At 32.5% G+C, this 15018-nt stretch overlaps 2 protein-coding genes across 2 annotated transcripts in view; one reads left to right on the top strand and one right to left on the bottom strand.

Annotated features, from left to right (window-relative positions):
• Window positions 1–15018, top strand: part of LOC107359119 (ATP-binding cassette sub-family C member 1-like) — a 132122-nt gene that overhangs the window by 106658 nt on the left and 10446 nt on the right. The gene's annotated exons all lie outside the window — the stretch shown is intronic.
• Window positions 5929–6735, bottom strand: LOC107371957 (uncharacterized). The gene has a single exon (XM_015940104.1). It carries the CDS (start codon window positions 6733–6735, stop codon window positions 5929–5931), a length of 807 nt encoding a protein of 268 aa, XP_015795590.1.

Here is a 15018-nt window from a genome sequence, read left to right as displayed (position 1 = left end):
CCGTTCCTGCAGACATGTTTCAAGAGCGAATTACAGCCAACAATATGCGTGCCTTGAGATTTAGGATTGAAAACAATCCTTATTTGGCAACTTTGGTCAAAGATACTAAAAAATTTCGCTAATGAAAACAATGATTTCATTTTCATGATCATTTCCCTATGTAGCCTTGTCTAAGAAATGAAAAGAATAATAAAAATAAAATAATAAAAATAATAAATAATAATAAAAGAATAAAAGAATAATAAAATTTACTAAACACAAAAATGTCTTTTTACAATGTTTATTTAAAGCATCCATTTACAATGATTGTTAGTGGACCAACAGGATGTGGTAAGACTTATTGGATCAGAAAACTAGTGAATCAATATTGTAAGCCAGCTCCTACTAAGATTACCTATTTTTATGGCGAATATCAATCAATTTTCGAGACTTTCAATAATGTTGAGTTCATTAGAGGTCTTCCTGAGAATATTTTAGACAAATTTGATGGAACACATCCTGAATGGATCATTATTGATGATTTAATGATTGAGTCTGCTAGCTCAAAAGCGATTAGCGAGATGTTTACAAAAGGATCACATCATCGCAACTTATCAATAATCTTGATTGTACAAAATTTTTTCATGAAAGGTAATGAATCACGTAATATTACACTCAATGCACAATATCTAGTTTTATTCAAAAACCCACGTGATCAATCATTAGCAACAAATATTGCAAGACAAATGTTCCCATTGAAATTGAAAAAGTTTCAAGCAATTTATCAAGATGCAATTCGAGACCCTTTTAGTTATCTTTTTATCGATCTTAAACCTGATACTCTTCAAGAATTAAGGCTAATGAAAAATGTTCTTGGTGAGACTAATTATGCTGTATCATATTTACTGTAATTGTATAAGAATTTCAAAATAAATAATAATTAACCATGACTTTAAAAGGATGTCTGTTATGTTTGCCTTCATTAGAAGAATCGGCTAAAGCTAAGACTTCAATTACGAAGAAAAAGATTCTTAAACATGCTTCTCCAAAGATCTATTCTGTGATAAGTGAGATAATTAGACAAGTATTAAAAGGAACAATAAAAATTCCTGGAAAAGTGAAAAAGAAACTTAAACCATATAAGAAAACTTTGAGAAAAATAGCATCAACAAAGTTGCACAGTTTGAAAAGAAATTTGTTTAACCAACGAGGAGGAGGTTTTTTGACAAGCTTATTGATGTCAGTAATCACAATCCTAGGTAGGATTGCAGCGAACAAAATTTTAGAATGAACACAGTTACTCGTATGGCTTTGATCCCTGAAGATCAATTACAAAAAATTTATCATAAAAATACAAATTCATTCGAAACTTTGGTGAACTCTAACATTCCGAAGTTAAAGTAAACTTACTCACTAAAATGCTAACAAAATATGACAAATTTTCAAATAAAAGTACACCAAATATTCAATATTTGCAGACTGATCTTCCCTCTTTACAATACTTTCCAAGTGATGGACCCTCAACAATTTCTGAAGCTTCTTTCAAAAACTCAAGGTTTAGTAATTATTATCCTTCTGAATTTAATCAACCTGAAATACACGATGAAGCAAGACAGCCTATTTCACTACCTATTACGTCAACACCTAAGAAAGAATCGAAAGTTAGATTTGCAAAATATGAAGAACCAATAACACGAGATAAAACTTTGGAAATGACTCTCAGAAACATTCCAAAATTAGTTGATGAACAAGGAAACATTTTGGATAATATTGGGAATCCAATAGCTAACAGTAATATTCATGATATAGTGCAATATATGAGAATCAAACATCCTTCACCCAGAAAGCAGAAAATGCCAATAAAAGGTCTTGGAAGGGTCATTAAAGTTATAAGAAAGAATCCTTCAATTCAACATTATGTAGCAAACAAACACGTAAAAGATTTAATGCAAAGAGCTGATACTGCAGCTGATTTGACATGGACAAATCTGAAACGTCTAGGCTTTTGAAAAAGATATACTATGATCCAACATCTGGTGGCTCATTTGGAGGTTTAAAGCGATTGTTTGATGTAGCAAGAATTGAATTACCTGATGCAACACTAAATAAAACTGCAGATTGGTTACAAAAACAAGAAACTTATAATTTATATAAACAGGTCAAAAGAAATTTTCTAAGAGTACCCATCAGTACTTCAATATTTCATCATTACGAGCTACAACCGGTAGAAGCACAGAATCTGTATAAGATTGAGAAAGTATTAAAAAGTCGTAAAAATAGCAAAACAGGAAAAACTGAATATTTTGTTAAATGGTTAGGTTATCCTAATACATTCAATAGTTGAGTTGAAAATGTTCAGCAACAATGAATTCACTGTTGACGTGATTTCCAATGCTTCTATGGATATTTTTCCTAAAAACAAAATTTCTCATTTTACAAATAGACTAAGAGACTCTCTTGAATTAGACGGTAATTGTTTTGTAGGAATACGTGAAATTTTTTATCCTCTTGCTCATAAAGCACTTAAACATCGTACTACTTTTTGGTTTCCTTCCTGTGCAAGCGAAAAATATACACTTTTTGATTTTTTTTTGAGAATGACACGATTGAAAGTCTCGTTAGTGAATTGAATGCAATTATAGCTCAAGCCTATTCTGATCTTGGACTCCATGCACCTTAGTCAGAAACTGTGAGACCACCTATTTTAAAAACTATTACGGATGAAAGGAAGAAAAATAAAGTTTCAATTGAAGGAATTGTGATGCCTGAATCAAACTCTTTTGTTTACCCAGCATTTGCTAGTGAGGTCTTGTTGAACATGCTTGGATTTGATTATCACAATTACATGAATGCTATCACTGATGAATCATCAGATAATCCTACTGTTAGGATCGCTCAACATAAACCGGATACTAGCACAAAATCTCATCTCATGTTTATTTATAGTGATATAATAAAAGATCATTATGTTGGTGATTCAAAGACAAGATGATTGAGAGTTGTACCATTAAGGAGAGATCAGATTGAAAAAATCGGTCAAATGACTTATAATGTGCCACACTACTATCCAGTGAGAAGCAATAAAATTGAAGATATCAGTATCAAGCTTACTGATGAAATGGGGGCCCCAATGAAGTTCAAGACTGGAAGAGTTTTTATTAGTTTACATTTCATTAGAAAGATGTAGTATAAGAACAACAATCATATTGCATAAATAAAAATTGGAATGAATTATTGTCCGTGTGATAGTGATTTTTCAAATCATTACAAGTCACAAGCTGGAGCAGGTCTTGATGATATTGAAGTTTTCAAGGGTCAACCTTATCAACGAGGGTACGGAGTAGGAAGTTTTTTGAAGAGGATTGGTATCCCTATTTTAAAATCTTTGTTCAGAACAGGCTTAGATATTGGTCAAGACGTACTTGATAATCAAAATCTGAAAAACTCATTAAGAACAAGAGGTAGAGAAGGTTTAAAAACAGCTGCGAAAAGTGGCTTGAATGAGCTTGTTAATGCGATTGATCAAATCGGTAGTGGTATAAGAAAAAGACGAAAGATAACAAAAAAGGTTAAAAAGCGTAAGCTTCAAAAAACTAAGAAAAGTTCACAAGAAAAAAGAAAGAAATTGAAAAGAAAAAGATTAACAAAAAAGAAAAAATATACTGACATTTTAAATAATGGAGTACCTTCATCAATCATCTTTTCCTGCTACAAAGTCAGAACTTGAAATATTTTCCTGTGCCTCCAACTCAAAAAGCTATTTCAAGTAGCTATGCAGTAGAATATAGACCTACCTCTAGCATTTAAAAAGGCGGTTCCTTCGAAATATTAGTTCCTGCGAGTGATGATTTTACTGATTTACAAGCAACTATGGTTCATCTAAATGTTTCGATTACTAAAACTGATGGTTCCGCAGCTGATGCTACTAAAGTAAAAACAGTTGAAAATTTTGGTAATTCTTTGTTCGATCAGATTGACTTGATCGTTGGAACTGTTAATACTTCACAAGCCAGTAACCGCTATCATTATCAGTCATGGTTTGAAGACACATTGTTTAGAGTCAAGAATAACATTGATGCTGGTAGAATGGATGAATCTGATTCAACAAGACTAGCAAATGGAATTTTCGATCTATACTTTAGAATGCATCTGCCTTTATGTGAACAGGATAAGCTGTTAATCAATGCAGTCCCAATATCTTTTCGTTTTAACAAGTCACCTGAAGGCTTCCCTTTAATAAAATTAGACGCAACTGATACAGAAAATTATCAAGTACAGCTGAATGCAATCACTTTACACATACGTCGAGTTAAATTGTTCCCTGATACACAAATTAGTATTCTCAAAGGTTTGATAAAATCACCTGCAAAATATTTCATTACTAGAAATGAAATACGTGTTTTTTCAATAAGCTCAAATTTAGTGGGTGCAACAATTGAAAGTTTGTTTTCTGGTATATTACCGCGAAGAGTTGTAATTGTTTTGTTGATGATGCAGCTCACATTGGATCATTAACAAAAGATCCTTATAATTTTCAAAATTTTAACATCAACTATATTGCATTACAAGCTGACGGAAATTTGATTCCTAGCTTACCATATCAACCAAATTTCGAGAAAAAACTTCACATGAGAGAATTTGTCAACCTTTACAGAGCTATGGGACAAGATGAAGGTCAGCCGCAACTTGATATTTCATATGAAGAATTTGGTAAAACAAAAACACTTTTTGCATTTGATCTTACTCCTGATGGATCAATAGGGGCTGCGAATGGAACTCTGTCATTGTTGAAGAGATGAAATATAAGATTACATGTAAAGTTTTCTAAGAAATTGTCTACTTCTATCAAAGCAATCATTTTTGCTCAATTTGATAACGTTATCACTATTGATCAAAACAGGAATGTAACAGTTGACTACTAAATATGTTAACCACAATAAAGATTAATAAACTTTTGAAAAATGTCTCATATTTTCATGGAGTTCTTGCAATTGATAGACTACCAAGGGTTATTAACCTTCCAACATCAATGATTGTTAATTTAGATAAAAGCTATGAACCTGGAAGTCACTGGGTTGCTCTAAGCATAAATAAAAATGGAGAAGGACATTAATTTGATTCGTTCGGGCGACCTCCTCCTGGTGATATTTTGACTTTTTTGGAAAGAAATGCGAAAAGAGGATTTACCTACAATGATATGAAAATACAATCAAACAATTCTCAACCTTGTAGATATTTTTGTGTTTTCTTTATTTTATTTGCTAATAACCCGAAATTTTTTTATTCGACATATAAAAAATGCAAACATTTTATTAATGAAAAACAAACTTTATTGTTGCTGAAGCTCATGCTCTCCAATTTTGTAATGCCCGTAGGCCAATGAATCAGTATTATTAATTAAAAATCTTTTATCATCAAGTGGTGACATCAATATTTTATCGTTAGCATACATATAAATTACAGGGTGACAATTCATAACCGAGAGACTTTTTTTCGAGATAACGGCCGAAAGGTACATGCAGTGGCCCTCATATTTTTTTCTGAGCATTAGGGCCTCAAAGGTAAATGTTTGGGCTACTTTGCAGAAATTCGAAAATTTTGGAATTTCTATGGGATTTTACATAGAGTAATAGAATTTATTAGAAAAATTGGAATTGCGAGCTCCAAGGCGATTTTTCTGAATATCGAATGTATCATGTGAATAAATGTGTTTAAAGAACAACTTGTAGCTGACTGATGACTTTATGAAAAAAAATCGCCTTTTGAGGTCGAAATTCCAATTTTTCTAAAAAATGATGTTTTCTATGTAAAATCCCATAGACATTTAAAAATTTTCGAATTTCTGCAAAGTAGCTCAAACATTTACCTTTGAGGCCCTAATGCTCAGAAAAAAATATGAGGGCCACTGCATGGACCGTTCGGCCGTTATCTCGAAAAAAAGTCTCTCGGTTATGAATTGTCACCCTGTATATGTTTATGAGATCCGAGTCTTGTTTGTCTGGCTCGTTCAACTTCATTATTGTACAGGCAATTGAGATAATCATCAAAATTGATTTTCTTCTTCAAAACCGACTTTTGCACTCCTTTAGCTCTTTTCATAATTGCATCTTCAACTTTAATTGCATAAAGTTTTGGTTTCAGAGCAACAAACTCTTCAATTACTTTCCCACCCATCTCATCTTTCAAATAACCAACTTTTTTTAGATTGCAATCTGAGAAAAGAACATGATCATTTGGATAATTACTGTAATCCATTAGTGATGAAAGGCCCTCCATATCTTTGGTGATATCATCTGATTTGATGTCATAGATTAAACTATCAGTATAAGTGTACAGTAATTTGATCCTTTCTCCAAAATGTTGTTTAAAGCTGTCATAATGAATTTCATACATCTTCAACTTTGCCATTTCCAAAACAGTAAAACCAACCATTATTGGTTTATTCATCTCGACTTTACCATTGAACAACTCGAATATCACTCTGTTTTCACTCATGATGATATATCTTTTGCATAGCTGTGATCTTAACGCGATTTCAGCTTCATGATCATCAAAAGCAAAACAAATTTTTCTATGCTTTCGTTTGTCTTCGATTGTTTTTCCATAAATTGAATTGACCATCAATTTCCAAAAATCTTTTTCAAAAGCAGTAGTGGCTTGTTGTCTCATTTTAGTACAAAAATCAACATATTCAGCTAACCATGATCCTTGGCGGAATCGAATCACACGATGCACTTTTTTCAACTTCATACCCATAAAAATCCAATGTTGCATAATGTACTACATATTTCTCACGAGCCAAAAAAGTAAAAACTAACTTTTCAGATGATGTTTAATTCAAATCAATTTGTGTCAACTGTTTGATGATATCTTTCTGATAATCACTCAATGAATTGTAGTCAATTTCCATTTTGTGAGGAGCTAGCGGGAAATCATTATGTTCATCAGGATACTCCAAGTCAACCTGGAAAATATATCAATAATTAGTTTCTTTTGCTTCATTAAGCAATTGCTCAATATCGATTTCACCTTCATACCATCTGAACTCGTCAATTGGTAATTTTTGGCTCATAGCATAGCCATAGAGGTTATTAACATCGAAGTATTTAATATGATTTTTCGGTTTATTTTCATCATAGTTGCTGGAATTTTCATTATTTGCAACACAGTGTCTATCGGCTACGGATGTTGGACCTCCTCTTATTCCTTTCTCAATCATTAGAAGCATGTCAATGTCTGTCATTAGGTCTAAGGTTACACCAGTTATCTTAAGCATTCCAGCCCATGAAAGTCCTGGTGACGAAAATAAATGACATGGATCCAAATCGAAAAAGCATCTAACGGTTTGTCGGAAATTTTCGAATACAGCAGTGAGCAATAAAACATCAACTTTCAGATAAATATCATGAAAATCACCGAGTGTTCGACAGTTGAATTGTTTCCAGATCAAATCAAGGTGTTCGTAAAGTTCAGGCGTTATTGTTTCATCAGTTAATGATGAATAAAACTTATCAATGTCTGGAAGTTTATTTTCTTCAAATCTTGAATATGAGTCAATATATTCATATGGTAAAGCAGCTTTTTTGGTGAGAAGATCAGTAGCATGATTTGGGAACGACATTTTGAGAAAATATTGCTTTTTTCATCAGTCAGACTTTCCGCCAATGATTCCAAACTAGCTGGAAGAAAAGAAAAACTATCCAAAAATATAAAGCAGTCAAATAAAAATGCAGTATATTTTTCCATTGTGTGTGGAATAACATTTAATCCTCTCTTGATTGTTTCATGACTCAAATTCTCAAAGATTATATGACCATCAAAGTTTTTCAAATTGTGAAAAATCACTGGTATTTTATCAGGTATTACAAGAGCAAGATTGCATCTAGAATGAGCTGCTCCACGATATTTATCAGTTAGATGATCATGTTCTTTGACTTTATCTGACCATAGTCCTTGTTTACAGATGTAACAAGTTCTTGCAGCAACAAAACTTTCATCATCTTGTGGTGTCATTACAATTGGCTTTTTTGAGTTTTTGTAAAATCAAACTTAGCTCTTGTTTCAAATTGAACAGCTTTGGAAGGAAATTTTTAATAGCATCAGGTCCGCGGCAAAAATCAGATTTAATTATTTGAGAATTCCAATCTACGACAACTAAACCATAACTACACGGAGGCAATTGTTTGACCTTGTACGCATCTTGTGAATTCACTGACAACGTTTCAAAATCTGCGTGCATTACGAATGGAAATTGTTGAATCCATTTAAATTGCTTGAATTTAATCTTCTGCTTAGGATGACCTGCTTTTGGCATTATGATGTTAGCTGGAGACATGCGCAAACAATCATCAATGTGTTTATTCAGTTTTTCGAAGCTGATAAAAGAATTCATGCAAAATTCACAAAAATGTCTTGAATTTGAACGATTACTGCTCGCCAAACGATTGAAGTTTCTGATAGGATAATAATGTTCATCATTTAGAAATAGTTTGATTGTATTTTGATTTCGTTGTTTGTTGATTTTCAATGGAATAACATAAGATTCATCAATGTCATAAAATACATTGACAGCTGAATTATTTTTCTTTTCAAATTTACTGATTAGATCCAATGAGACGTTGCCTCTCACATCAGAGAAGTCATATAAATTGATGTAAGGTTCATAATGTCATAAGGGTGACTATCGCTGCTTTTTGGATGTAATACAGCTAAAACAGAATACATGAAACAATCACTGGTGACCTCCATCCTCAAAAGACATCTTTTATTAACAATTGCTTGTGGTAATTTTTTATCTGAGCAACCACCTGTATGTGCCTTGAAACGTCCTAAATGAATGATAACTCTATCAATTGAAATGATTGTCCAACCAGTACCTCTTTCAGTGTATTGTGCAACTGTTTCTTTCAATTTATCAAATGTAGAACTAATTTTTTCTTGTAGATCATCACCTCGTAAAATTTGCTTCATAACAGAAACGAAAGGTCTTTTTTCCAAATAACAAACTCCTTCACTGGTCACTTTTTCAAAACTTATTTCAACAGTTAAATTGAATTTGATGGTAGGATGAGAGTCAAGGATTGTTTTTAACAAGTAGAATACACTAGATTGAATGTCTTGTTGCAACTTGTCCAGATCTTTTGCAGTTGGTTTTTCAATTGTGTATTCAGTAAGTTTATTGTGCGTTGCACTTTGAATACAATTTAATCCTTCGATCCTATTAAAAGTTTTTTCAATTGGCACACACGGAACACCACAAACTTTAATGTGTTCTTGAAATACATTTCGTCTAGAGAATATACGTTTACATTTGTCACATGAATATTTAGTTTCTTCCCTTTTTGAAGTAAACTTGTACCTTTTGTTGAGTGTGAATCCTTTTTAATTACATTACCGGGTGAAGATGACGATGATGAAGTTTGTCTTAAAGTTTGCTCTTCAGCTTGTGATGGAACAATTGGGTCAACTGTTGAACAAGGAGATGACGGAGTAGCTTCACTCAAATGTGTTAGATACTCTTCAACAACAATTGGATCAACTGATGTACAGATTACACACTCATTCACACAAGGAGAGAATGGAATAGTTTCACATGAATGTGCCAGATACTCTTCAGCATCTAATGTTGAAAAATCACAGTTGAAACACAATATTTGTTGGCTTTGATTTAAATAACTTTGTTGTTCATTATGACTCGTTGAAGCACATACATGATTGATATAATCAAGCATTGAATTAGCTGTAAAAGCACAATTTCCACATCGATAAGGCATATTTGCTGCAATAAGCTGGGTAAACGACTGAATGATTGCGTTTTTTCATGTGAACTGGTTTTATGTACAAAACTTTTATGTTTGCTCATGCGCATAAGAAACACAATCAAAATCATTAATATCACTTCACTATATAAGACTTTATTTTCCTTGAAAGTCGCTTAGTTATTGTGTTTGTGTGATTACTCATAATGTTGGTGATAGTCGCTTCTCATTGTCCTCTGATATCATGCTTTCTGCTATTTGTTGGACTCTTTTTGATGATATACTATAATTATTTCATTCTAAACAACAGTAATTTGAGTAATACTATGTCAAATTTGACTGTGATTTAATCTCTATTACAACTTGTATCTTACATATGTATATCCAATAAAGATGATCAATTGAATATTGATGTTACTTATTATGAATTCAAACTTTCTCACGGTTAATCATTCTAGCTTATCTATGTTTAAATAATAATTGTTAGCTAGTCATAACTGATATTAAGCTACAATGTATAGAAAATTACTTAAGCTTATTATTACACTTTATCAAAGTGCAAATCATCAATTTGTTGAATCTATGTACTCTCATTACATCTTCATCTAGTAAAGAATAAATTCAAGCTAGCTAAGATGTTGATTAGATAATGACACATGACAATGAATATTACTATGTTAATTAGTTAATTTCTTAATAAATTACAACACTTTTTTTTTAATCATTTGCCTGTTTATTACTATTTTTCAGAACCATGCTCATAGGAAGTGAAGCTTCTAGCATGCTTGTGAATAATCAATGTACAAAAGTTTAACACCGATGTTCTTGAATAATTTTTTTTTCTCGATGAAACCAGGGTTGACACCACCGTAATGACACTTCCTCAAAGACAACAGACGGAAGTGGCGTTAGGGTGGTGTGAACCCTGGTTTTCATATACTACTAAACAAGTCTTTGACCAAACTAACATCGAATTTATTTTGAGCAACGATATTTTAAAATTCTTGTAATAATTTAGATATTTGATGAACATCATTTTTCCAACCAATCTTTCAATATTCAAATGCATTGAGTAGTAATCGCCACCGAGATTTGGTCTGAATATTTCCACTTTCGTGGATTCTTCTTTTGAACCATTCCGTTTTTGGCTAGTGGTATAGTCATAAAGAACATTTTAAATTGAATTTCCATATCAAGTCTGTCAAAGTAATACTTCAATAAATTCTGAATTTGAGACATAAATTCTCACTGATTTTTGTATTTCCATAATTTAAATAGCGACTGTTGCCAGACCTAACAAACTACCAGTTCCTGTTAATGTTTTGAACTCGAAACTGTGATCTTTTTTATTCTTCAATGAATCTATCTGATTGATAAATAATTCACAATTGACCCCTGGAATTTGAGATCCAGGATCATAAAGATCTTGTCTTTCATATTGTTATCTTTGCTGATAATATTATGTGCTTTGGTTTGTTAGATCTTTTTATCTATTTAAATTGCGCTCAGCATCAGTAGTTCAATTTCGCTATCTATTTGTTCTTTAGCTGCAAACAAGTAGCTGCTCTTTTCATTACACCTAGAAATCCATATGGAAAGAAACCACCTTTGCCGAAATTGGGAGGAACTTGACTTTCAGAAATTTCAACAATTATCAAGATTAGAACGAAAACGCCAGCAACTACCCCAAAGAAGACAGCATACAAATTGACAACAGGGAAAATGGCTGTGAATCCTGTCGACTCTTTAATCGCAAAAGCCATGATAACGGCAAGGTTCATTGTTAACGTGGATGCAAAGCCATCAAAATAACCAGCAGTTCCAGGGATTGGAAGTGGTAGAGTTTCATTGAAAAATGTGCGATCTTATTGTCGATAAGAGCAGCAACATAACCATTATAACCTCGCACTGCTGATGGCGTTTCAATAACAGATTCCAAGATTAGAAACCATTCAATAATAAAGGCCATGTTGCAGGGTAGATAAATCTCAAGGATATCGTACTTAAAAAATTATAGTACCTTGTAGCTACACTGACTGCTGAGATATTAGCTATCGGTATCCCGACAGTAAGCATTTCCGTATATACAGACGTCATAAATTCAATTCTCAGACAAAATTAGTATGTACATTAAGTTGCATCAAGATCAAACGGGGCAGGCTAATATGCAGTCTTACCAAACTTTATAGAAAGAAAAGAATAAAGAAATATTTTTCCTCTTGGAAAATGATAAAGAGAAAGGTGATTTCGGACAGTTTCGGTGGAGATGCCGAGTAGGCAAAGTGAAAAATTTCTTTTAGTGCTGTAAAATTAAAATCTTTGCCTCTTTTACAAATAACTATCTAGTCAGAAGAAATGCATTTTCCAAAGTATTACAATCAAAATCAAAATAAGTGAAATTATACCAAACAATTATTAATACTGAAACTAAATTGAACAAAGGTGGTAAAATCAATGTTGGACATGAATCTGAAATTCCATGGTTAACTTATGTTAAAACACCTTGGAAATGATGAATGTGAAGTTGTCAAGAATAATAGCGATAAAATAAAGTTGATTATTAAATTCAACTCTGAATCATTGTTAGATTGAAATAGTAAATTTCAATCGGTGTTCTCGCTAGGTCCAGTGAAGTGATCTAATGTGTTTTCAGTGCATCTTTGTCGCCTTCTTGTTATTGGGCATTTTTTATTTCTACTTCGTGGCTTGCACTGAATTAATCAACATCTTTGTAGTAAACTTGTTACTAAAATAAATAGAAAGGATCAATCGTGGTAAAAACGTTTTCACTATTTGATACAATGGGAGACAAACACAATGGGAGACAAACAAATCAGAACCAAACTGCTTCCACAGTTACAACAGTCGAAACTCTTAACATAAAGAACTTTCCTGCTTTAAGCCCTCCACTTGTGCCTATACTGATGCAGATATTCTTGACTGGTTTGACTGCTTTGGAGTCATGGCAGAAGATCATGGGGGGTGATATAACCAAAATGACTAGGATTCCGGCTTATTTAGATAAAACTGTCGTTGGTATTACAACGTTGCTAGGTCAAGTTTACAAAATCTTCCTAAAACTTATGGTGATTTGCAAGCTTTAGTTGAAGGTTTGTGTCCAAAAAATTACAGAAGTTATTTAACCCATAAGCTAGCTAATACTTTGTTACTACAAGAAGTAACAATACGGTTGTTGCGTATAGCCTCCATGAAGCGACCTTACTTTGATGACCTGGATAGTTATGATCGTGATGCTGATGGTAATCATGGAGATGATGGTTGAAATGATGATGTTAATAATGTTGAAAATAATGATGTAAAAGCTGACACTGCCCTCATTGAATCAGCATTCGTTGTAGAGGATGAGGATGGAGAAGTTTTATACTCTTCTCCATCCTCATCCTCTATTTCGTTAGATTCGTTTTCACAGAGCTAATCTGACGAAACCGATGCTGATAACGAGAGTAGTATCAACTCTAACTACGTCTACGACAATATTGATCGGGCAATCAAACGCAGAAGATTGTCGAGGCGTAGTTATTCAAAATCATTTATAATGATAATACAGCCACGGAAAATGAGATGCGAAAATTTTTAAGAAAGTTGACACATAAATTGATAGCTTATCAATTTGATTTTGATAAAATTAGAGATTAAAGCCTTGTTGTTTTGTTTCACCTCATTCACCTGGATTAAATTGTATTGAAAATGTATGCGTTGAATGTAAATACTGTAAATGATGGATTTCGATCAAATACTGATAGAAACCATCATCACTGATAAATGAAATGTAATTTTTATATGCGCAATTGATACCAAAAGTATTCGCATCTCATTTTCCGTGGCTGTATTGATATTAATGATAATAATGAAAATAAAAGTTTTATGAAGTTTGCCTTCTGTCTCTTATTTTCCTTTTTTTGTCTTCTTTCTTTGCCTTCTTTCTCTTCTTTCTCTTCATCTTTCTTTTCTTTCATTTTTTCTTTTTCTTCTTTTCTTTCCTTTACTTATTTCATCTTCATCTTCATCTTCATCTTCATCTTTCTTTCTTTTCTTGCTTTTTGCTCCTATTTATTCATCTTCTTCCACTTCTTCATCTCCGCCTTCTTCGTCTTTGCCTTCTTAATCTTCATCATAAACGAAAAGTTAAAGTTGTAAAACTTTTTGTCAGAAACGTTTATTTTAAATGCGAAAAGCATTTGACAAAAAGTTTTACAACTTTACCTTTTAGTTAGAAGGCAATAAAAAAAATAAGTTTTTCCTTCATTTCCTCTTTACCTTCTTTCGCTCCTCTCCTTCTTTTTCTTTCTCTTCTTTCTCTCTTCCTCTTTCACTAAAATGCGGTGTAAATTACGGGCTGAAAGAGGAGGAGCCTGAATCAAAGATTAAAGCATAAGATACAGCAATTGAGAGGTTTTGAGGATAGTAAGGGACAATGCCCACCCCAAGCCTAGTAGTAGTATTTACAGTGCATTGATTATCATTATGTTGTTGTTTCTTTTGGCTCTCTCTTTTCTGCCTGGGTATTTTTCAGCAAAATTACAAGTAAGGGTTCTTTTTGTGTCGTTTTTTCGTGTATTTTGGCCGAAATTTTGATTTATTTAATACATAAAACTATTGTATTATAATAGTATTATTTTTATTCAATTCCCAAGGGAAAAACTTTGACATATTAAAACTTTAACTAAAAAATTAAAATTTGCAATGAATTTTAGGCGGCAATTTAAATTTAGTATTTTTAGTATTTTTATTAGAAATTAAATTAATCAACAATGGGTACAATTTTTATTATTAATCATTATATTAAAATTACTTTATTAACTTTATTATTAACAGTGGTAAAACGCTGTGTCATTATCGGGTGCAAAACAAGCACGAATGATAAGGTTGGACTTTTCCACTTTCCGATAAAAGTAGAATTGCGTGAACGATGGCTGGACAGTAATCGGAATGTTTTACCCAGAGAATTTGACTCCAATAATTTGAAGTCCAAACTTGTCTGTGGTTGCCATTTCCCAGCATCTTCTATATACCAGGCCAAAAACATGGGAAAGTTGGTAAAGTGAGCCATTCCGAAGCGGATCCCATTCAGGATTTTTGAGCAGGCGAAGGTAACCAAGGCAAATGAGTTAGTGAGCTTGAGAGCAAAAGTCCAAAGACTTGAAAATCAATTACTGAAATTGAGGACTGATCCTGATCCTAGTTTCATTTTCACTCATAGAAGTAAATTAAACAAATACATGGATGAAGATACACTCTATTCGTTAGTTGTGTTTTTAAT

This window comes from Tetranychus urticae, chromosome 1, assembly GCF_039701765.1.
Source record: "Tetranychus urticae isolate SD_2017Ah chromosome 1, NJAU_TeUrti_SD_1.0, whole genome shotgun sequence".
Classification (NCBI taxonomy): Eukaryota; Metazoa; Arthropoda; class Arachnida; order Trombidiformes; family Tetranychidae; genus Tetranychus; species Tetranychus urticae.
The sequence above is the reverse complement of the archived record's forward strand: the minus strand, read 5'-3'. Positions and strand labels throughout refer to the sequence as shown.

Bases quoted from the DNA above. Each gene is read 5' to 3' on its own strand.
- LOC107371957 (XM_015940104.1), bottom strand. From the start codon at position 6,735: ATGGGTATGAAGTTGAAAAAAGTGCATCGTGTGATTCGATTCCGCCAA.